Source organism: Vitis riparia, unplaced genomic scaffold (assembly GCF_004353265.1).
Source record: "Vitis riparia cultivar Riparia Gloire de Montpellier isolate 1030 unplaced genomic scaffold, EGFV_Vit.rip_1.0 scaffold567_pilon_pilon, whole genome shotgun sequence".
NCBI classification, from domain to species: Eukaryota; Viridiplantae; Streptophyta; class Magnoliopsida; order Vitales; family Vitaceae; genus Vitis; species Vitis riparia.
The window spans coordinates 159016-172730 of NW_023269703.1; the positions used below are offsets into that span (position 1 = coordinate 159016).

Genomic DNA, 13715 nt, shown 5'->3' on the forward strand with positions numbered 1-13715 from the left:
TATATATAGGGAAAGTTGTGTTTTGCCCCGCCCATTTGGGCCTAATAGCTTTTTCATAACCCAAGTTTGTATAACCCAAAATATGTCCAATGTTGCAAAAAAATTATCCTTTTCATGCACTATCCACTGTTTTATAATTTCATTTCCGAAATTACCCCTCCACATCAGCAGCCATCTCCTTCTCCATGTCGGAAGTTGTGCTTTTAATAAATAAACACAAAAATCTTGAACTTTGAAGTTAGCAAATTTGGAAAACCCACGCAACACCCGACCCATAAACTCTGAAATTTGGGGACTCCGTGACTTTCTCTCCTTTTGCCCTAACGTGATGTGCAATTTCATGGATCATTTCTGGAAACCGCGGTGGAGCTTCGTCTTCCTTTTGGAGTAATCGCAGGTGATTTCCATTTAAGGATTTGTGTGGCTGTTGAGAAAAGATTTGGGCTGAAGGTTGTTTTGCATTGTTCACGAGCTCTCTAAACATTTTTATTTTTTATTTTTAAAAAAAATGCTATTTGGTAATCTGATCACGATTTGCAGGCAAAAGCAGTATTTTTCAGCCTGGCTAAAAAATCGTGGGTTTAGGGTTTACGAAATTTAAATCCAATGGCACAATAAGATGCTATTTGGTAATCTGATCACGATTTGCAGGCAAATGTGGTATTTTTCAGCCTGGGTAAAAAATCGTGGGTTTAGGGTTTGCGAAATTTAAATCCAATGGCACAATAAGATGCTATTTTGTAATCTGATCACGATTTGCAGGCAAAGATGGTATTTTTCAGCCTAACTCAAAAATCGTGGGTTTAGGGTTTGCGAAATTTAATTTTAATGGCCCCTAGAACAGATCCATAAAACAGGGGGAGGGAAAAAACACAATTTTCCCTATATATTAGATAGGTGTCTTCCAAGTCCCATCCCACTCCCAACCACTCAGATTGTGCAGGCTTGACGGAGCTCTGATTTTTTTTGTTTTTTGCAAACATATCAATCATTCGGAACTTGAACAAACCTTGATGCCTATCTTTTTACCAATCCCCATTTATGTTCCTCTTAATTTCTCTCCACCTCCACACAGATTACATAATTATATTACTTCTAGCTATGTGCCCATACAATCAATTTAACCTTAGTCTAACTCTCCTTCCTTCATGGTTCTCTAAACCTCACTTACATTTAGTGTTTTATTACTGTAATTTCTTGTCCTTCATGATTTCTCATGACATTGCACTCAGAGCATATAGAAAACTCCCTGGCCTTCAAAATTTTCCCCATTTACTTCTCTTAGTAGCGCTTCTTGATTTCATACTTGTTTGCAGGGTAAAAGGATTGTAACATGCACCCATCCTAGACCACTTTTGTGAATAGAAACTATTCTGAATTCACTATCTCTTGTTTTTATTGTCTAACCCACTAAGACCATGATATTTTTTGAATTATATAGGATAACTGTAGTCTGTAGCCTATAACCATAATATCAATTGCTTTTCATCACACTTCAAATTATTTTAGGGAAAATTCTAAGACGTATGATTAAATCTAGATCAATGAATGAAGGTATAAAGAAATAAGACAGCTAGAAAGTAGGAAGAACTTTTTGGCCACGTGGTTGTTCTTGATTGGACATCACTAGCACCATAGCACGATCCTTATCCTAACTTTTGAGTTTATACATGTTACTGAGATATGGAAAAACGTTTATGCCAACACCCGACTGAGGAAGAATGGGACCTGTTTGTACCAACACCCAACTAAGGAACACCAAGCCTAAAGTTAGGTTTGAAAAAGCACTACTTTTGGACCTTATTTGTAAAGAAGAATCTTCAATGATTGTACAGGGGCTGCTTGCTTAAAGAACAACATCTTTAGGAACCAAAGGCTTTATGATTCGGATGGCACATTCAAATCTAAACCCACACCTTCAACCAACTTGATGAAAATTTTTGTGGAAGAAAATTAGGTATTATGCTTGAATTTGGTCTTGATTTCACTTTTAATGGACTAAAACCAATGTTGCTCCTTGAAGACATAGTCAATATTTGATGCTGCTCTGGTGGCTCCTACAATAATTGAGAGAGGCACAGTAGAGGCTGAAGGGCTATAGTAGTAGAGAATTTTAGTATGATGAGGAGTTCAACAAAGTACATACATAACACCTATGGAAAGAAAAATAAGAACCAAGTACAAATCTATCATGGATGATAAAAGAGTTTGATGCTATGCTCTTTATGGATGAGTTCAACTGATATATCCATCCTAAGCTTCATAGCTCTGATATGGACTTAAATTAAATTAATTGAGTTCAAGATGCATAATGCTTCAGAGGATAGAACGATTTATACCTTAAGATACTATTTCATTGCTATTTGTACCTTATTACTAAGAAGGACAATATGCTGATTAGCTTTTCTAGACTTAAACAGCAAAATAAAATACAACAAGATTGCTTGAATTCCAATTGATTAAATTAACTTAAGATTATTCATGCTAAGTGGGAGCTTTTTGGAATTGATATTGAGATAGTTGTGCTACAGAATTGTGATAAAAAAATGGCGTTGTGGTACAGAAACACAATACATTTACACGTACACACAAACAACTCATGCTTACTTTTTATCACCTTGTGTGACAGCTAGTAACTCTGTCTCTCGTAGTCTATGGGCCTCACTTCTTTAAGTAGTCCACTGGTACCTCTTTTAGTTTGATCCCTTCAGATTAGGGACCCTTAGCTCTATGGGGTCTTTTGGTCAGTAACCTGTGGTACTAGGCGAGCTTTGCCAGAGTTGCTCTGTGGGGTCTTGATGTTGTATGCGTTGTGTATGTTTTTTTTTTTAAAAATTTAATACAATCTTCATTTACCTATAAAAAAAAATAGGGGTAGATGTTTAGTCTTCTTGAAAAAACAGAAGTGCATTCAGTTCTAAGGTTTTTGTCTAATGCATATTTTTTATCGGAAACAACAAAGTTAATTTAAATGAACTGATAAGTACAAAGAAGGATGCATATCATTCCAAAATAAACAAGATAAGATGCAATTTTATTATCATTTCAGGGTTATTTAATTTAAAACTGTTTTTGATTCCCTCTATCTTCTTCGCTGACATGGTAGAACTGCTATGGACTCTAAACATGGGACTTCCTTTTAGGCTTGTTTTGGTGTTTGGGAAATAATTTCTGGAAATGGTAAAACAAGATAGCTACTGTACTTGCAAGATAAGATTGTAGGTATTTTGCTAATGGCTATACGTATTCCGAATTGAGGTAATCGACTTCAGTTTTGGATTCCACTTTCTTGGAAATGGGCTAGACAGACCAGTCGCTCACCCACTTAAAACAACCTTTTTGATGAAATAGCTAGCAGCATCACAATCATTGTGATATTATATATCATTTGATATGGGGAAGTTTCTTTCTGATTTTGTTTTCCTTAAAAAAAAAAGGAGCTCGGGAGAAGCATGAACTCTAGCATAGGTTGAATGTAAAGGGTAGATAGCTTGATGAATTAAAAACTGATTTTCAGTTATTGCTAATGTTGTTGCTGCTACTATTATTGTTGTTATTGTTATCGTCTTTATGCTTAAAAATAGGATGAAGACATTAAGAACCTCAATCAATATAAGTTCGTCCCGCAACTCCCGCGACTCTCGCTGAAACTTGAAGTGTTGGCTCAAACTTGTACTACCAACATTCCAAACCAAAATTTGATTCCTCCAACATGAAAATTGATTCCATTCCTCAATCATGCTAGAATTTCTTCATGCTAGAATTTATTCTGCTTCAATTTGTCATCTGATCAACTTTATGCAGAATGAATTTATCTCATATGCTGATAGTCTCTTTTCATTCCTCCATTGAAAAACAAGCTTGGAAATTCCATACCACGTCTTAGCTGAGTAGGGGATTGTAATGGCTTGGAGATATGATCTGTAGTAATATATGTACATACTTTTAAACAATCATACTCAGACATGTAAATATGTAATATTGATCAAATGTCATAACCTAACTTCTTATATATATTGTTTTGCAGGTTTGTCCAATAGAAGTTAGGTGGTCCAACTGTGTCTGAATATGAAAAGCTACAAGCTGACATGTTAGATCTACAAATAAAGTATAATGAGCTCTTGCCAGCGCACCAAGAGACCTGCAGACAGGCATGACTTCAATCACTTATTATGGCAGCATTTTGGATAACATATTTGGGTGCTCTGCTGATGAGCTTGATAAGCTTAAATCACAGGTGAACTCTTGACAATATTGAAATATCTAGGAGTTTGTCCAAATCTTAGTTAACTTGAAAGAGTTGCTCATTGATGCATTAATTCATATGTAGTTGGTTACTTATTTGGTAGCCTAGTTGGGTTCTATGGAAGAAAAAAAGGATGAACTTCTGGCATTCAAAATTTGATGTTTTAAAAACCCAATTTTCTCTGCAGGAGGGAGAGGAGAACCGATTCCAGCAGAAATTGAAGGAAGCTATTTGGGTCCCTCATCTTTTCCGGATTAGTGTTGCACAACATGAATACATGAATGAGAAAAGGCAGTGGATAACAGCCAGGGCTGTTGTGGCAGTTGATTTTGCAGCTGAATCCAGATTATTGTTGGAGGACATATCAAAGATGAAGACTTCACAATAGGCTCCTTGGTTTATTTTGTTATTTGGATAAGGGTAGTTAGGCAGTATGCCTTTAGTTCCCTTTATGTTTTAAGACACATCCCATTGAATATAGAGGAAGCTTGAGGACTGTAATATATATTACAGTAATGGTATGTGCATTCTCAATAAAAATTACAACCTGCCTAAGAAACTGTAACAATTATGAGGTGTCAAGAAAATGACCAGATGAAGGTAATTATGAGGTGGGACCTGCTCTGGGTCATTTTGTAGCTCACTTTTTATTACACCAGGGAGAAGCCAGAAGCTCCTAGTATATATATATTGATTTGGGCTTCAAGATCAAAAACCGTCTCCTTTTGGAATAAAATATAGCTCCTGTATAGTAAAATTTGTTGGATTTTTTTTGTTGAGATGCCCTTTCCAGGGTCTCACGCAGAATAGTGTATTTGATCGATGGTTTGGAAGATTAATTAAGCTTGGGAGTTTCTATGCTCAAAGAAAGTGTGCAGACATCAGTGATCAATTTTTATCTTCTTCAGCCAACTACCTCATATCCAGTAGAAACTCTGTCCAATCAATCTTATTCACAAATGTTCGTCTAACTGGGGAAAGTCCTTTTCTTGCCTATATAACTGATTTTTCTGTTTCTTTGTTTTTTGAATATATACTCCTTGTATGAAAGTGAGAAAATTATGAAAACAATGTTGAATGACATGAGAAAAGATTGATAATTTTACTGTGGAGATTCATAAGGTGGCATTCTGTTTATGTACTTTTGGCATTTTTATGTCCTAGTTTTGAATGATTGGTTGATATAGGCTTTCTGGAAGGGTAAGAAGACAATTTTGCATCTGAATGTTGTATAGTTTGTGGAGTGGAATGCAATTTGAATGCTATATATAAAATTGTTAGCTGTGACTTGATTGAAAATAGGGGACAAAATCAGCTGTGAATGCAATTTACTTCTATACCTCTACTTCAAGGGGTTGGCTTTTGTCACTGAGGTCATTCTGAGTTTGTAGAAAATATTTATGTAGGATACCACTCAGTTCAGACATTAAAGATGACTTTAGAAAGTGCAAAGTTTACCCATCCCACATGAGAGGGAAAATGAAAGGAAGAAATTGAAAAGAGAGGATATGGATATAGAAATCATAATAAAGGCCTGTTTGGGATTGACCACGATAAAATTGCTGTAGAAATTACTTTTAAGAGAACGAATTAGTGTTTTGGATATTAAATATGTGGGTTACAAGTAACTGATTGGAGACAGCATCTTCTGAAAGTGCCTTTCATTGCCAGGGATTCTTCTTTTTTTTTTCCGCTTTTTTTTTTGAGCTGGTTGTGGAGCTTGCTTTCTGCAAAGGGAGGCAACAAAAGGTCAGTGGGTAATTTTGCACTGAATCAGAAACGAATACAATCTACAGGTGTTTATCATGCATACCGATTTTGATTTCTTTGTTTTTACTCGGATCCTGTTCTTCGGAGGTTTTAATTTGTATATCCGAACCATCCAATGGTGAGTAGTGAACACCTTCATTGATTATAAACCATGGAAAGTTAATCAGAACAGACATGGGACTTTATAGGGAAAATAAAGACATGTCTCTAGGATTCCTGTATGGCAAGTTTAAATACATGCCATTTGGATGGGCCGTCCAACACTAACACTAACAAGTCAACATTCTCTTAACTCACATTACAAAGACATGTCTCATGGACTATTTGGACCTTCCATGGAAATTAAACAAATCCAAGCTGTTTCCAATATTCACCACAATAAAGCCATAAAGAAAAGTAAACTTTCAACCAAATGCAAATTCACCAATAATGTGAGACCATCAAGTGAGATTCAACTTAAATGTTAGTCTATTGCCAATCAAGACAAATATTTGGAATCTCAAATGGAACAAAGCTTGAAACTAGTGTACCAACAATACACCAGCAATAAGAACCCAAAGGAGACATACTTAGAATCCATATTACAAGCAACCAACAACTCACCAGATAATCAGGTTCCTTGATGTGAGGGAATACCCCCCCTCCTATGCGAACCATCCACAGGAACTTATTAATGTCATCACTCGGATATCCAACAAGACCTAAAAACTAGGCAGCACATCAGAGTGTAGTGATTATATTTTTTTTATCGAGATGATCTCAGAAAACAACTAAGAAACCAACATCCGAAGACAACAAGAACATATTTTACATCCAAGGAGTTAAAGTTTACCTTAAGGTAGTACCTACGGTCCCTTAAGGTAGTACCTGAAAGCCACTAAGGTAGTACTTAAGGGCCCTCAAGGTAGTACCTAAGCTACAGTAGCAAAAAACCATTGGTGGACCACTTGATGAATGAAGAGAACCACATGATGGGATGCTCTAAAGGTCACCAAAGAAGACTCGAGGCTTCGGAGAGGTTGAGTTCAAGTTTACCTTAAGGTAGTACCTGAAGGCCACTAAGGTAGTACCTAAGGAACAATAGAAAAAAACCATTGGTGGACCACTTGAGGACTCAAGAGAAGCATATAATGGCATGGTCTAAGGGTCACAAATGAAGAACAGAGGCTTGGGAGAGGTTGAGTTGAAGTTTAGCTAAGGTAGTACCTAGGGTCCCTTAAGGTAGTACCTCAAGGCCACTAAGGTAGTACCTAAAGGCCATTAAGGTAGTACCTAAGCAACAGTAGCAAAAAACCATTGGTGAACCACTTGAGAACTCAAGAGAAGCATATAATGGCATGGTCTAAGGGTCACAAATGAAGACCCGAGGCTTGGGAGAGGTTGAGTTGAAGTTTAGCTAAGGTAGTACCTAGGGTTCCTTAAGGTAGTACCTGAAGGCCACTAAGGTAGTACCTCAAGGCCACTAAGGTAGTACCTTAAGGCCACTAAGGTAGTACCTAAGGAACAGTAGAAAAAAACCATTGGTGGACCACTTGAGGACTCAAGAGAAGCATATAATGACATGGTCTAAGGGTCACAAAGGAAGACCCGAGGCTTGGGAGAGGTTGAGTTGAAGTTTAGCTAAGGTAGTACCTAGGGTCCCTTAAGGTAGTACCTCAAGGCCACTAAGGTAGTACCTAAAGGCCATTAAGGTAGTACCTAAGGAACAGTAGCAAAAAACCATTGGTGGACCACTTGAGGACTCAAGAGAAGCATATAATGGCATGGTCTAAGGGTCACAAAGGAAAACCCGAGGCTTGGGAGATGTTGAGTTGAAGTTTAGCTAAGGTAGTACCTAGGGTCCCTTAAGGTAGTACCTAAAGGCCACTAAGGTAGTACCTAAAGGCCATTAAGGTAGTACCTAAGCAACAGTAGCAAAAAACCATTGGTGAACCACTTGATGAATGAAGAGAACCACATGATGGGATGCTCTAAAGGTCACCAAAGAAGACTCGAGGCTTCGGAGAGGTTGAGTTCAAGTTTACCTTAAGGTAGTACCTGAAGGCCACTAAGGTAGTACCTAAAGGCCATTAAGGTAGTACCTAAGGAACAGTAGCAAAAAACCATTGGTGGACCACTTGAGGACTCAAGAGAAGCATATAATGGCATGGTCTAAGGGTGACAAAGGAAGACCCGAGGCTTGGGAGATGTTGAGTTGAAGTTTAGCTAAGGTAGTACCTAGGGGCCCTTAAGGTAGTACCTGAAGGCCACTAAGGTAGTACCTAAAGGCCATTAAGGTAGTACCTAAGGTACAGTCCTTAAAAAGCACTTGGGGACCACTTGAGCACTCAAGAGAAGCATATAAATGGATGGTGTAAGGGTAGGAGAGGAAGGTCCGAGGCTTTGGAGAGGTTGAGTTGAGGTTTAGCTAAGGTAGTACCTAGGGGCCCTTAAGGTAGTACCTAAAGGCCACTAAGGTAGTACTTAAGGTACAGTCCCTAAAAAACGATACTACTTCCCAAAATTACCTTCTAAAATATTATTATTGAGCCTTAACTTGAGGTGGGTCATTGGATGAATGGTTCTATAATTGAGAAGTGCTGACCAAAATCATCAAATCAATTTCGACCCCATATGTAAAAGAGAGCCTTTTTTTTTTATATACTTTCCCAAAAATACATTGAAATGTTGAATTTAAATGGTTTTCTGCTGGTTTGATTTGGGGATGAAGTGTTGAATTTAAATGGTTTTCTGTTGGTACCATGATTATTAATTTTTCCTCAGAAAAGGTGAAGAAGAAGACATGATTACTCTTGAAGGTGGAAATTCGTACCAGCAGAAATGGTATTCTTCTTCACCTTTTCTGATGAAAAATTACAGTAGATGTTTTTGAGGTACTAGTGATACTAGGCACTGCTTGTTCAGTAGTTGACTTGGTTTAATCTATTGTGATTAAGTCTAAAGTCAAATATGCAAGTTGGATGAATGAACTGAATGAATGAACTTAAAAGACCTAAACCACCATTCAAGTTGATTGGGTTTAGTGATATGAATATAAAAAGAATCAATTTTTAGGGTTCAAATTTGAATTGGTCCCTAGGCTTGATTTGATCTCAAACAGATCTTGAATCCTAAGCCATAGATCTCAATATTGCTCTCTCTTGTGTACTGGATCCAAAGCTGGATTGTGAAAACTTGTAGTTACTGATTGATTTAAATCATTTTCAACTTGGAAACAAAATTTGATCTTTTAATTGGAAGATATTTTTAGTTATGTAAAGGTAATCCTAGGTATATTATACTCTAAACAATTCACAAACAATCAACTATATCATTCCCGGAGGACGACAATCCAGATGCTATACACTGTAGTTATCCTATTTCTGTGTTTTTCTTGGCTAGGATTTCTACATTCATAAATATTTTAATAATAAAAACAGAAAGTATTGCAGCCAAAGTTCTAAGATCATAAATAGGGTAATAAATAGCAAGTATATTTATTTCTAGGAGCTGAAAGAGTATTTAAGTGCACTTAATTGACTGGCTTGTTACAAATTATCTCCTAAGATGAAAAGGAATTGTCACATTACTACGATGCATACCTGCTGGATTTTCAAGTCCTTCTCCATCAGTAAAGTTCTTAAACATGCAAAGGAAGAAGGTTCTGGACTTCGTAGCTTAGCTTCAAGTCGGGCAACCTCCTTTTGTAAATGCTTTACTAATTTCTTGTCTGGTACAACCTACCCATAAAAAATCATTTTCTGACTTAGAAAACAAGTCTTTATCATTAGAGTGGTTAATTGGTTTGTAAAATACATATAATAGGTACCACAAATAATCAGTGGGGAGAAACTAGCCTGCAGGTGTGTTAACTCCTTGTCAGATATATTTAAAAGTGGTCCAATGCAACCTTAAGGAAAGAAAGGCTCTGAGGCCAGACTTCAGCATGCAACTCTACACTAACTTGGATTATTGTTGTGGTGATTCATTGAAATGGATTCACCTACTGCTCTAGAGAAGTTAAACTTGTCCATCTCAGTGGTCACAAAGAAGTATTTTCCTTTGTTAAATAGGAACATGAAAAACAAGCAGTTCTGTGACTTTCTCTGTGACTTTCCACAACAGAGCCCCAGATTTCAGAGTCGGGTGTTGCGTGGGCTTTATCTGAAGAAATTTGCGGATCAATAGTACGGAGACACGCATGAATCGATTATTCTATTTTTCACTGAGAAATTCACACAACAGAGAGAAAAGAGAGAGAAGAGAAAGAAGCTAAGGACTCTCTGTGACTTTCTCTCCTTTTACCCTAACCTGGTTTCCCCAAATTTCAGAGTATTTGTGTGTTTATTTATTAAAAGCACAACCGTAACATGGAGAGGGAGATGGCTGCTGACATGGATGTGGAGGGGTAGTTTTGGAAATGAAATTATAAAACAGTACATAGTGCATGAAAAGCATAATTTTTTGGGCAATAGTGGACATATATTGGGTTATGCAAACTTGGGTTATGAAAAAGCTATTCTGCCCAAATGGGCGGGGCAAAACACAACTTTCCCTTATATATATGCCACACGTATCTTTTCTCTGCCTACTATTGTAAGTTTGTGATAGTTAAATAATGATTAGGGAATAAATATGGCACTGGAGAATCTGAAAAAACTGCAAGTGAATTAATCTCATAATTACGTAGTGAGAAGAGGCAGGCAATGGAGATTTTCTCAAAGGTGCAACAAAAACTTTGGGACGAATGGGATATCCGTGTGATGGTTTTATTCAGTCTGTTGCTACAAATTATGCTCGTCATCTCTGGCAACCAACGAAAACGGATAGCTGGAAGCTGGATCAGGATTCTAATTTGGCTGCCATACTTGTTAGCAGACTTGATGGCAAACTGTTTCGCTTGGTACTCTCTCCAGAAGCTCCCCGGATCCAAACTATTCGCTCATGGCATTTTGGGCACCCTTCCTTCTCCTCCACCTTGGTGGGCTGGATAGCATCACTGCCTACTCCTTACAGGACAGCGAGTTGGGGCGGAGGCACTTGCTTGGACTAGTCATCCCAGTTGGAGCGGCTGGTTGTGTTTCTAAGGTACTGGATAGGAACTGGACTCACTTTTCTGTTCATTCTAATGTTTATTGCTGGAATGATCAAGTATGGAGAGAGGACCTGGGTTCTCAGGTCTGCAAGCAGCAAGCAATTCAGAGACTCCTTGCTCCGACCCCCTGATCCTGGACCTGATTATGATAAATTCATGGAGGATTATAGTTCAAGAAAACGAGAGGATGTGGGATTTCAGGTGGCGATTAAATGTCCCCTTCCACCACCTACTGTCGGTGATGACATTACTATATATTCCTGATGCAAAATATATTCCTAAAGCTTACTTCTTATTCGAGGGGCACTTCAGGCATCTATATGCAGACCTCATCCTCAGCTTGGATGAACAAAAAATCAGTGACAGCATCATCAGGTGCTTGCCATCTGAAGATGCCTTCAAAGTGGTAGAGATGGAGCTCGGTTTTATGCATGTATGATGTGCTCCACACCAAGGCAGCAGTGGCTTATTCTGAACTAGGCCTTCTGCTCCGCTCCACAAGCTTCTTCTCCACAATTTTTACTTTAGTGGCCTTCTGCTTCTTCAATGATAAGCACGAGTTCTCAAACATTGACATCGGCATAACTTACATGTTACTGTTTGGAGCTATTGTTCTTGAGATTTATATATGCTCTCATTATGCTGATTTTGTCCCACTGGACCATTTTCTGGTTGAGCAGTAAGAGGAACCCCCTGGCTGATTCCATTTGCCCAGCCATCACCTCTTTTCTATCAGTTGTATCCAGTGACAGGAGGTGGTCTGGACGCATCGCACAGAAAAACTTAATTGATTCTTGCCTCAGAGACAAAACCAAGTTTGATCGGATTCCCAAGTTCATCGACATGAACAAATTCTTGGACAAGTACTGGTACATGACTTGGGAGAAAGTGGATGATATGAAGGAATCCATCTTCTGGTGGCTTCTAGAGATGATAAACGAAGGTGGAAATCTCAAGCAGCTACTCAAACACAGGTAATTATGTGATTACAAAAAAGGGGTTTATTAATGAACTTGGTTGGAGTATAGTTGATGTGGAATTTGTTCACAGCCTCCTTCTCTGGCATATTGCTACAGATATGTATGGCAGTTCTTTTGATCATAAAGACCCTGATCCTACATCAAGGTACAATATAAGCAAGTTATTATCTAATTACATGTTCCATCTCCTAGTCATATGACCATTTATGCTTCCAAAAGGAATAGGGGAGATTCCGAGACACTCGTTCAGAGGCCAAAAGATTTTTTCAGCAAAAAAAGGGAGGCCATATCTAATAGAGATGAAGCTTGCACATCGTTGCTTAAAGTGATACGCAACTGCTACCTAGAGATGTGAAAGGAGATAAAAGCAAGTCCATATTATTCGAGGCATATAGGCTTGCCAAAATATTAGAATCACCGGAAATGGCAGGGACAGAGGAGAAATGGGAGATGATAAGTCATGTGTGGATGGAGATGCTATTCTATGCGGCTACTCATTGTGAATAGGTTCAACCCAGCCATCAGCTTAGGCGAGGTGGAGAGTTGCTCACTCATGTCTGCCTTCTTAATGCACATCTTGGGTTAAGTAAGCAATTCCAAATATTAGATGATGAAGTAAAACCAATCCTTGGCCATCCTTAATATTTCAAATACTCGTATGTTTAGGGTTCATGTTTTTGTATTTGACTCAACAAATTATATTGCATATAGGATACTTACAAACTACATTTGCAAGATAGATACAAAGTACTATTTTTTTAGATCCCAATTCATACATAATATACTTCTCGTTTATTCTCTTTACCTCTTTTACCTCTTTATTCCACATTAAACATACCTTTTATGTTTAATTAATTTTAATTATATTTTTTTATTTTTTATGATAAAACCAAACATGAAAGATTAATTTCACTCATTTCTCCTTTAGATTTGATCAAATACACTTGACTTTTATTGGTTTGAAAATTTACCAAACACCTTTCTTATTTTGGATGAAATGAGAGGTGAATGAAAATAGTAAACATAAAATATATGAAAGATATTTGATGAAATTTCAAACCAATAAAAGTTATATCTATTTAGTCAAAACTTTAAGAGAGATAAATGAAATTAACCTAATATGAAAAAATAATTTTTCTTAATACATTCCTAAACCAAGCATAATGCAATACAATATACAAAATACCTAAACTTTTCAAGAGAATACCCAAACTTCTCATCTGATTAGATACCATATCTTCGAGTCTTGGGTGCACACTTGTTTTACATTGTCCAAAACTAGCAATGTCCACTTAGTCTATAGTTTTATCACGTTTAATTAATGTTTATTCGAGCTATGGTCATTCTATTATTTAGTGGAGTTAATACCCTAATTTAATTTTTAGATTGTAGCTAGGTAGTTAAAATACAATTATTGACATTGATTTTCAAAAATTCAATAATTAAAGATTTTAAAGGCATGGTACTTCAAAAAAATACTTAATTATTTTGACAAGCACTTAATTATTTTTTTAAAAAAAATACTTTTTACATTAAAAACAATTCCTAAAATCATTACCAAATGAACCCTTATATTACTATATCAAGGTTCACAACACACTTTCCCAAGCCAATTATCTATAAGCAATAACACCCCCAAAGGCTT

General features: G+C 37.1%; 1 protein-coding gene and 1 long non-coding RNA gene across 2 annotated transcripts; one reads left to right on the forward strand and one right to left on the reverse strand.

Annotated features, from left to right (window-relative positions):
- Positions 1-296: 296 nt before the first annotated feature.
- On the forward strand, positions 297-4961 carry LOC117910047 (replication protein A 70 kDa DNA-binding subunit B-like). The gene is made up of 3 exons (XM_034824102.1): positions 297-397; positions 4028-4237; positions 4434-4961. Exons 2-3 carry the CDS (start codon positions 4154-4156, stop codon positions 4632-4634), a joined length of 285 nt encoding a protein of 94 aa, XP_034679993.1. The 5' UTR covers positions 297-397; positions 4028-4153; the 3' UTR covers positions 4635-4961.
- Positions 4962-5728: 767 nt separating this feature from the next.
- On the reverse strand, positions 5729-10319 carry LOC117910052. Its single transcript, XR_004650537.1, has 4 exons — positions 9825-10319; positions 9598-9735; positions 6060-6149; positions 5729-5973 (listed from the first exon to the last, which is right to left on the reverse strand). It is a non-coding gene; the product is annotated as an uncharacterized LOC117910052 (long non-coding RNA).
- Positions 10320-13715: the final 3396 nt, after the last annotated feature.